The 10,875-nt window shown below is 36.5% G+C and overlaps 2 protein-coding genes across 2 annotated transcripts; one reads left to right on the top strand and one right to left on the bottom strand.

Annotated features, from left to right (window-relative positions):
• Window positions 1-541: 541 nt before the first annotated feature.
• J4E83_004981 (uncharacterized protein) lies at window positions 542-1,777 on the bottom strand (the record flags this gene model as incomplete). Its single annotated transcript, XM_049331905.1, has 1 exon — window positions 542-1,777. One exon carries the CDS (start codon window positions 1,775-1,777, stop codon window positions 542-544), a length of 1,236 nt encoding a protein of 411 aa, XP_049189000.1.
• Window positions 1,778-2,334: 557 nt separating this feature from the next.
• Window positions 2,335-3,553, top strand: J4E83_004980 (uncharacterized protein; the record flags this gene model as incomplete). The annotated part of the gene is made up of 3 exons (XM_049331904.1): window positions 2,335-2,929; window positions 2,981-3,192; window positions 3,245-3,553. The coding sequence occupies 3 exons, from the start codon at window positions 2,335-2,337 to the stop codon at window positions 3,551-3,553; spliced, it is 1,116 nt and encodes a 371-aa protein (XP_049188999.1).
• Between the last annotated feature and the right edge of the window lie 7,322 nt (window positions 3,554-10,875).

The following is a 10,875-nucleotide window of genomic DNA, read 5'->3' as shown; positions in this document are numbered from 1 at the left end:
GCCCGTCATCGCTCAGCGAACGCTTCCTCTTCCTTTCGCGCGTCGTTATCGTAGCCCCAGCCCATAGCTGCCCTGGATGTATCTTTTGCAAGTCAGCAAAATGTCGCCGAATCTCTTCGCAATGCTCTTTCGCAAGCTGTCTTTGTATATCTGCTTCATCAAAACTTGAAGCGATTTCAGGATGCGCATGTTCTGGATGTTTGTACTTGTCGCTACCGCATGCAGGACAACAAAAGGCATCGGCTAGCCATGCGAATGCTTCGGTACCGCAAGTGGTGCATATCATGTAGTCAATGACTGTGTCGGGGTAGATGTTGTAGTACGACATTCTGTTCTAGATGCACGGTGCGCGGTGGTATCTTGGTCAACTGTGTAGTGGCGAAGATGGGTTGTGGGCAAGGAATGATGTGTTGGCCGCGATCGCATCTAATACGTTGGCTCTGTGTAGAGACAGCTGGCTAGTGGCAGAACAAGCATTCCATCAGTGGAATCATTACACAATTCGTTAAATACATATATCGCTGAGAATGGTAACAGCTTTCTACACTTGCCCATCTCCGTCTTCTTGATCTGAGCCCGGCTTGTGGCCGTGCCCTTCAATGTCCTCCATGTCTTCATCCATACCGGGCCACAAGACCTTCTTCTGTAGCACACCTTTCACATTGAGTACCGCCACCCAGATCCACAGCATCACCAAAACAATGGTCATTGCGCTGCACACGCCCTTGATACCTGGACTGTCCAGTGCGTTGGCGATGTAGATGAGTGCGATGGTCATTCCAGCGTTAGGGAAGATGAATCCCCAATGATTCAAGGTGAAGTGTGACTCCTTAGCACTGATGACAATGCTGATGGTGGCGATGGCGGAGAACCAGAAGGAGATTAGCCATAAGAAGATTCCCACGATAACTCCGAAAGCCTTGAAAGCATCACCAACTGGGAAGGATGTGATACCCAGCAGATGTTCGGGGACGTGCTTCGGTGCCTGCATACCAAGCGAAATGCATGCGTTCGCAGTGTATGCAGCCGGACCAACAGCCACATACATGCCGGGGCGTTTGGGTATCTCGGGAAGATTGCTGTTAACCAAGCGCGTGAAGTAGAGGGTCAACATTAGGAACGCGATAGTCCAGCCCAAGCCCTGGAAGGTAACGCTGCCGACGAAGATGGCGAAGCCAGGCCCAGGTGGCTGGCTCTTCAACAGTGTACCACCCAGAACTCCAAGGACAAGGAAGGGGTATACCGGTAGGATCCAAGCGGGCATTGCGTCGGTAACAGGAAGCTCACGTCGATCGAAAATAACGTGGTATTGGAAAACGGCGACCAAGATGACGATGGCCGCGTATAACCAGAAGAGTATTTCCAATGTCTTGATGAGCCATGGTCCTGAAGATGGCACTCCGTACAGCTCGATACAGTAGATGATGAGTGCGATAGATACGAAAAATGCGCCGAAGAAGAAGCTTTCGTGTGGGTGGTGCAGACTGAGCTTAAGGGATCCACGGTTGTGGATGAAACGGTAGGTGATGCATGCGCTAAACGCAAGGAACAAAACGATATCCAAAATGAAGAAAATCTTCCCAATGGTCTTTAATCCGTGGAAGCTGTATGGCTGCTGCCCGAGAAGTGTCGCAATGGCGCCGGTCGACATAGTGCACTCAAACCACGACCAAGTAAAGTGATCTAAGCGCTTCTTCCATGGCAAATATGTGGGGTTGTAGTCTTCTCGTTGCGCGGGCCGGGGGCGCCGTTTGATGGGTCTGGCACGGGCACTCATGTTGTCGGTAGAGCAGGTGCCTGAAACCAATGAAGTCGTTGATTCGGGATGCGAGGATGATGGGCGCGACGGGGACATGGTGTCTTATCGACGACGGGGGATGACCGTTGACAGCGAAGCAAATCCCATATTGCTTGACGTCAATTTGGCATTTTCTTCGATGCGATTTGGCTCGATGCCAAGCGAGAAAGTCAAGGTGTCATGCCTTTTCCAAGCCTGCATCATCATGCCTGAGGCCGAGTTGGGTTTAGCGCGCGCTGATCTCAGCATAGGTCGAGCGAAGGAGGTCTTGCCGCCCGTCGATGCTTGAGCCTCACAGATCACCAGACGCAACTGTTACAGCCATCCTGGAACTTTTCACCATGCCAATATTGCCCATCCCCCGAACTTTACCATGTTTAGCGTCTATCCGCGTTCTGTGGAGCCCTGGGGACCTCCGCGGTGATGATGCATCTATGACGTCGCGGCTACAGCTAGTGCAGCATTCACGATCGCGACTCAGACCCATGCAAAGCCAACCCTTGGCCCTGGGCATTCATTGATTACCAGATTTTGAGATGTCGCTTTCTGATGTGTACGATAGCGCAAAGCGCGCTCTTTCTTCAGCTCCGCCAAACGACTCCTACCTTCGCTGGGATGCGCCGGGGGTGGAGACGCCAAAACCCAACGAAGATGAGACCGCTAAGAAGATTGGAGAGACGATGAACAGGATGCAGCAGCACAATTTCGATCAGCATCGACATGCTTTTCGAGCGACGCACGTCAAGACGCAGGGTATTGTCAAAGGCAAAATGACCGTGCTTCCGGACCTGCCGACCCACCTACAACAAGGCCTATTCAAGACACCCGGCAAGATCTACGATGTCGCGGCACGATATGCTAATGAACCTGTCTTTCTTCAAGCAGACCAGCAGCCAGGGCCTCGCGGTTTGGGAATGCGAGTATTCGGTGTGCAGGGTGAGCAGCTCCAAAGCTCTGACCCTGAGGCCAGTACGCAGGATGTGTTTTTCAATAACGCTCCGTCGATCGAGTTGACCGATATCGATACTTGTCTTGAGATCATGGAACTGAGGGAGAAGTACTTTGACAGTCCCTTGAAGTTGGCCGCAGCGACAAAACTAAGGACAGATGCGATCAAGCAAAGTGCGCCTGGTAGGCTACGTGCTGTTTCTGGATGTTATTTGTCTTGACTCATTGCGCTAGGTATGCTCCCGAATACGAACATAATCAGCCACTCGTTCTACACTCAGAGTGCATTTCGTTTTGGCGAATGGTATGGCCACATGGCGCTCTTCCCAGTACTCGACGATATGAAGCAACGAGAGGAGAAAGTCAAAGGTAGTGACTCGCGAGAGGCACTTCGCGATTGGCTGTTGGAGTACTTTGCTGATAATGGCGCCAAATACGAGTTCAAAGTCCGTCTCGACAACGCCTAATTGTTGTCGCTTTTGCTGATGTCAAGTGCAGATTCAGCTCGGTACTTCACCTGCTCATCACCCGACCGAAGACGGCTCAGTGGTATGGGACGAAGCTACGGCGCCATATCAGACCATCGCAACAATTGAATTCCCGCCTCAAGATGCGTTGAGCGCCCAACGAAGAGTCTTTTGGGAGGACATGATGAAACTGAACCCATGGGATGGACTGGTGGCACATCAGCCACTGGGTAGTATCAACCGTTTGAGGAAAACGGTCTACGAGATGAGCAGGAAGAAGCGTGAAGCTGTGAACGCTACGCCAACCAAGGCGGTCAACAGTGTCAACGAGATACCATGAGCATCGTAAAATTAATATACACCAGTGTGACGAAGTCTTCAGCTCAGCTGAGCGGTGTCATTTCACTCTCGCGCAGTCCAGGCAAGAAGCTCTGCAACAGCCAACGTGTAACGCTCGTATATCCAACATCTCATTTTATACTTATGATACGAAGAAACCGATATGGTTTCACTTCCCCGGTCTTTCGTACTGGTACCCGCTATCCGGTCACTGCTACACGCCATTGTGTTTTAGCTTACCGTAATATACGAGCTGTCTTAGTGTACAAAGCCCATACACAACCGGCTGGTACGCCTCACGTAGCGTGAGTATGCCTCAGCTGACACCAATAAGCGTACCTCCAGACGTGGGACCATGTGATTGGTATCTGCATGCCGGCGCGCATCATTGGAGGCCGAAAATAGCTGGCCAATCATTAATGATCGCCACCAATACTCTAACGAAGAACTTCGTTTGCTGTCGGTTACTCGGTCGCACCGGTGCAATGATCCTCGTGGTATGTAGACAAAAGTAGCGAAAGGGTTGCTGCAGATACGAGGATCAATCACGGCCACGCTGTGTGTGGAGTGTAGTAACAGTATAAGAGAGCTGTCACAGTTGCCCTCGCAACAACTGTCCACCTTCAATCGCAAACTCGGTCTTCAATCGGCAACATTCTTCAAAATGCTCTTCAACGCACTTGCCGTCACTGCACTGGCCGCATGCGTCAATGCCGCCGGTCGCGCCATCGTAACCAACCACTGCACCGATCCAATCTACCTCTGGTCTGTTGGCAGCAGCATGAGCGACCAGAACATCATCTACCCCGAATCATCGTACAGCGAGCCCTTTCGCACTAATCCCAAATTGTAGAACAGAGAGAAGTGTAGAATGTATTAATTGTTCTATATACAAAGGAGTGTGCCTCTGTTTATATAGAGAGAAGGAAGCGCTAGTAAGTACGCTAGTAAGTAAATTACGTAAGAGAATGCCTAACTAACAGCCTCTCTAAATCTAAATAGAGAATAAATTAAATAAAAGAAAGAAGAAAAAACAATTTGCTTAAAATAATGTACTATAGAAAGAATAAGCCTAATAAGACATAAGTACTACTAATATTATAGAAGAAGTTAAACCTATTATAAAGCCTAAAGTATAGTAGATTTTTTAGAACTTAATAGTGTTAAGAGCCTTAGTTAATATATTAGTAGAGTTATCTTTGCTATTAATCTACTAAATTATAATATCTTTGTTGTGTATGTAATTGTGTATAAAGTAATACTATATATTAATATACTTACTCTACTAGTAGAACTCTAGATTCTTAGTAAGCTTAATAGTAGACTTATTATTAATATAAATAGAAATAGAGTTAAAGGTAATACTAACTCTAAGATTATTAATAAAGTTATAAATCTAAATAGCTTCTTTAATAGCTTTACTAAGAGCGATATACTTAGCTTTATATATAGAGAGCGCTATAACTTTTTATAAGTCTAAAGACTAGAAGATAGAATCTTTAGCTAGTGTAAAGATATAGCTAGTTATAGATTACTAGATATCTAGGTATCTAGTCTAGTTAGCGTCTATATATCTATATAAACTAGGTTCTTATTTTATATACGTAATACTAACGTAAGAGATACTATTAATATATATATAGGCCTATATAATACTATCTAAATAAGACTATATAGAATAGCTATTAAATTATCTATATAATAAAGCTGTGTAGACTAGATTAATGCGTGTTATAGCTAGCAAGTAGTTAAGAAAGCTAAACTTCTATAAATACGCCTTCTAGAAGTAAGGCAAAGAAGTAGCGTTTTTATTCTTAGCTAGTTTTACGTAGTAGTTATATAGCGTACTTATAATAGGTAGATTTATAAGCTTATACTACTCTAGTATATATTATATATATTTAGATTAGTAAATAGTAGTTATATTTAATTAGTAATTAATATACATACTAAGATATAAAGCGTCTAGTTCTAACGTAATAGTAAATAACTTAGATAAGTTATCTTTAAAATAATTAATAATACACTAGCATAGTGTATAGATTTAAATATTATCTACGTAGATAGATATAATAAGTAACTTAGTGTTATAGATATAGATATAAGAGTTGTATAATAAAATACAAAATTCTATTATAATAAGTTAGAAGGTAAGAGTCTTATACTAGCTACGTAGAGACTAAATAAAGCTGTATAGAGATTTTCTTAGTAGCTATATATAACTAGTAGGTAGAATAACTAGAGAAGAGAGTATATAGTAGACTATCTTATAAAGCGTAGTGTTAAGAAAAGTAATAAAAACGTCTATTTAATTACTTGTCTATTCTAGTAGTATATAAATAGTAAGTAGTATATAAATAGACGTAGAACGTGCTATTAGAGAGAACTTTTTAGTGTAGTTAATTTCTTATTATTACTAAAAGCTATAAGCTACTACTTATGTCTTTAGCTTAGCAAGTTTACTTATAGGTATTAGTTTAGCTTTAAATATAAACTTAGAAAAGATAACTTTTATTCTCTTAGGCACTAGTATAATATTATAGACATTCTTTAGAAGTAGATTATTAAGCTTTTTATAAGTTGCCTTATACTATCTTATAGCCTATAGTAATATTATAGCCTCTTTATAGGTTTTTAGTATATAAATTAATAAAGCTAAGACTATAGCTATTACTAGGTTAGTGTAGAGACTATAAAGATTAGTATTAAGATCTTTATTAATAGTAATAGGTATGTTATTAAAAGAAACTAGAGTAATATCTTAAAGATTATTATCTAGTAGTTCTTTAGTAAACTTATTACTATTATCTTTATTAATAAGCACGTGTACGTAGCGTATTATACTCTATATTAGAGAAACCTATATATTAGAGTTGTACTAAATTATCTATTCTTTCTTATTACTAATAAGATTATAAGTAGCTAGGTTCTTGTATATAAGAATATTATTAGAGATTTTCTATATATAAGACTAGAAATTATTTACAAAATTCTTAGTTATATAGAAGTAGTATAGATACTTACTATATTTACTAGTATAATCTCTATTAAAATAGTTGCATTATATACATTTGTATAGTAATAAGTAATCTAACGCTCTAGATAGATAGGTAGCTGTCTAAGTGCTATTATTATTACTAAAATAAGTATAAGTAGAGCTAGACTTAATACAATTTAAATATAGTAAGGTAAGATTATACTATATCTATTTACCTAAACACCTAATACACTTTCTATTACTAACGTTTTCTAGTAAAATATATAGATAGTTAGTATTCTTATATATATTATAAGAGTAGTTACTATTATATATAGTTACTAGTAGGTAACCTCTTTATTAACAGCGTAGCTATATTTAGTTTTAGCATATATAGTAGTGTTAGTAAGGTAGAAGTATAGCGCAAACTTATACCTATACTAGTTTATAGTTAAGGTAGTTATTAGTAGTAATATAAGAGTTGTAAATAGAGTCTAGCGCTTCTTAAGTATAATACTTCTTTTTCTAGTAAGATATATAGTAGTTACTAGCCTATATAATTTATTACAAAGTAGCTAGAACGTATATAGTTTAGCGCTTAACGTAATAGTTATATTTAGAGGTTATAGAAAAAAGTGTAAACTTACACTATCTTCTATACTATAAATATAGAGCGCAGAGATGTACTCTAGCATTATATATTATACTATAGTACTAACTATATCTCTTATTATTCTCTAAGTCTAGTTAGAAGTTAGAAATAATAGTATTATAGTTACTATTATAGCGTATAGTAGGCTTATATAGCAATAGCGTGCGTACTACTAGCACGTCTTTAGGTACGCCTACTCTATCTATTAAAACGTCTAGTAGTATCTTTAGTAACAACTAAGTAAAGTAGAGAGAAGTAGTAGGCTATAACTTAAAAGCTTATTTCTACTATACTTTATTATTTTAAGCTATAAGAATAACGTCTTAGTCTACCTAAGTCTATATATAATAGTTAACTTTTATTCTAGTTGTATAATAACTATAGAGAAGATTAGAGTTTTTTAAGTACTTATAATATAGACGTTAGTAACGTACGTAAGGTCTGTAGGCCTAGTCTAGAGGTACCTTCTACATAGTTAGAATAGAGAGAGAAGTATTATTCTAGTTAAGAGCGTTTTCTATAGTAGTTAGAGTAATTAGTGTATAAAGATTATTATAGTTAGAATTAGAGTTAGAGTTATCTACAATAGTAGGCGTAGAGATAGAATCTTATAGTAAACGCTAGTTAATATATTAGCTATAAGGCTGTAGGTCTACTATACTAGTAGTGTTATTAATATAGGTAATAGAGATCTATTTAACTTATCTAGTATTAGAGTTCTAGACGTAGTAGATATTATTACTTACTATATAGAGAAAGTATATAATATAAGCGTAAGAAGTATAAAGCTTTCTTAAAGCAACTACGTTGCGTAGCTCTAGTAATATAGTAATATATATATAAGCTCTCTATACACTAGCTTTAGATAGGTTAGATTACCTCTAATATAGTACTTTATATAGAGTCTTAATATACTTAAGAGCTTTAGATAGAGAATTATTCTTTTTATAAACTACTTTAAGTAGCGCATATATCTATAGACCTTTTAGAAGTATAGCGTTCTATAGTATTTCTTTAGTATAGTTAATAATAGCTATAGTTATAATAGAAGTAGAAGTAAAGTTCTAAATTATAGTAGCTACTTGCTCTTGCATAATATAATATAAGCGTTTAACTATATCTACTATATAGTAAGTATATAGAACGCAGAGTTCTATAGTAATACTATAGTTAGCGTAGTGTGCCTTAATTATATTAGTAATAAACTTATTATTATAATGTAGCTAATAGATAGATTTACTATACTCTATAATAAAACGCGTAAGAAGTAAGATAAGTTTAGCGCTAATAGTATTCTTTAAGCTAAATAGCTCTACCTATATAAAGCGTATAGTATTATTAATAAGAAAAAGAGTATACTTTTTACTATTTAAACTAGAGACTAAGTAAGGTCTCTAGGTATCTATAGTAACTAGCTTACTAAACTATTAATAGTGTTAGTTAGCTAGGTTGCGCAGAATCTTATATAAAGCTTAGATAGTATAGTATATAGAGTAGTTGTCTTTAAGCTTAGCCTTAATTTAAGTATTAGTAATAGTTATCTCTATACTTATCTAGGTAAGTTATTATATACTCTCTAAACTAAGGTAGCTAAGGTAGTAGTACTTAGCCTAAACTAGATTGTTAAAATTAACTATAGTAGTAATAATAGGCTAAGAAGGCAGTTACTTAATAGAAAGAACGTAAATATTAATATAAAAATTGTAAGGCGCATAAGTAACTTTAGCCTTAGTATCTTTTCTATATACCTTTATATAATCTTTAGTAGTAATTATAATAAAACTAGGTTCTAAATTAGCTAAGAAGAAAATAGAGAGAAGGTTATACTATACTTAGAGTGCGTAGCGTATATTATAAAGCTAGAGTATAATAACCTTATTTTAGAAGTTTGTAACTATTATTTTAATAGTCTCTATTTTAGTAATCTTAAGTTATACACCTTATTTATATATATCTATAGTTTTTATATAGAGCGTAAGTTTAGTAAATAAAGAGTAGTTATTAGTAATATATTAGAAGGCTCTACTATTATAGATCTAGTAGTAAGTAGTTAGAGTTAAGTATATAGTTATAAGTATAACTAATAATATATTAGAACTATAGATACTATCTAAACTATTCTTATACAGGCTACTTAAGAGAGCTCTTTATACTTCTAAGTAAATGCTTTTACACTTCTAGATAGTATTAGTAAGTACTAGGTAAGTAGAGTAAGAGTATATATAGTTTAGATCTATAGTAGAGTTAAAGTTAGTGTTAAAGTTAGTAACTACTATAATAATATAGTTCTAGTTACTACTAGAATTAGTAGAGGCGTAAAGAGTAAGAGCTATAGTAGATTTAGCCTTAACTTTAGTAGCGCGTTTCTTAGCGTTATACTTATTCTTAGTATATCTAAGCTTTTTGCAGAATATACACTTAGAAGTGTCTAGCTTACCTACATAGTAATAGGTATTAATAGTATATCTACTATAACTACAGTAATTATAGTTAATATAAGGTAAATCTTATTTACTAGCCTTACTAGACTAGCTAGTCTTAGTCTTGTTCTTAGAAGTAGTGTTCTTAGAATAATTCTTAGAATAATTCTTAGACTTATTATTCTTATTAGCTTACTAACAAGCGCTATTATTATTAGCGTAGTTAAGTAGAAGTAACTAAAATTTCTTAAAGTTATTAGCGCTTACCTTTTTGCTAAAGTACGTAAGACGCTAGTATTAGATAAATAAGTTATAGAGATAGAGTAAAGTAGTAAGAATTTTAGTAATAAGCTACAAGCGCGTAAGAGTACTATTAGCGTTCTAGATATTATTATAGATATTCTTAAACTTAGTAAGAAAAGAGCGTATAGCTATAATATTATTAAGCTTAATATAGTCTAACTTAATAAAAGAGCGCTTAAACTATATCTTATTATTAGATTTATTATTATTAATAATAGAGGCTATAGCTAATAAAGGTAACTCTAGATTACTAATTTTCTTCTATATCTAGAGTTCTATAGCAGCCTAGAGAAGTATAAACATAAAGTAATATAACTTCTTATACTTTTTATACTTCTAAAGGTAGAGGTTATAGTATATTAGTTAAGACTATAGGTCTAGCCTAAATAAGTCGCCTTAAGTAGTAATCTTAGAGTTAGTAGTCTAATAAGTGTAATAGAAAGAGGTAAAATCTAGCGTAGTAGATTTAGTAACTATAGCTAAGTTATTCTTATAGAGATGCGCGTATTTATTAAGACTTATAATAAGACTAAATGCCTTAGCCTACTCTAAGTAGTTCTTAGAGCTAGATAGTTTAGTAAAGTTCTTACCTAAGGTAGTAGTAGTGTTAATAAGCGTACTTATAATAATATAGTGTATTAAGAGTAGACAAAAGTATAGAGTATAGAGTAGGTATTTCTTAGATAAAGTATAGTATAGTTAGGTAACTATAACTATAGTTAGTCGCGTAATGTAAAGCGCAAGTATAGTAATCTAGTAAGCTAGATTGCGCGCAGTTGCGTAGAGGCTTATAACTTATAGAATAGAGAGAAGTATAGAATATATTAATTATTTTATATATAAAGGAGTGTGCCTCTGTTTATATAGAGAGAAGAAAGCGCTAGTAAGTACGCTAGTAAGTAAATCACGTGAGAGGATGCCTAACCAACACAAATCTGGTGGCATCGCCCTCAAGATCTCCCCCATCGAAG

The sequence above is a fragment of the Alternaria metachromatica genome (genome assembly GCF_023757995.1).
Source record: "Alternaria metachromatica strain BMP 0045 chromosome Unknown scaffold_9, whole genome shotgun sequence".
Classification (NCBI taxonomy): Eukaryota; Fungi; Ascomycota; class Dothideomycetes; order Pleosporales; family Pleosporaceae; genus Alternaria; species Alternaria metachromatica.
This window is presented reverse-complemented; position numbering and strand designations above follow the sequence as displayed.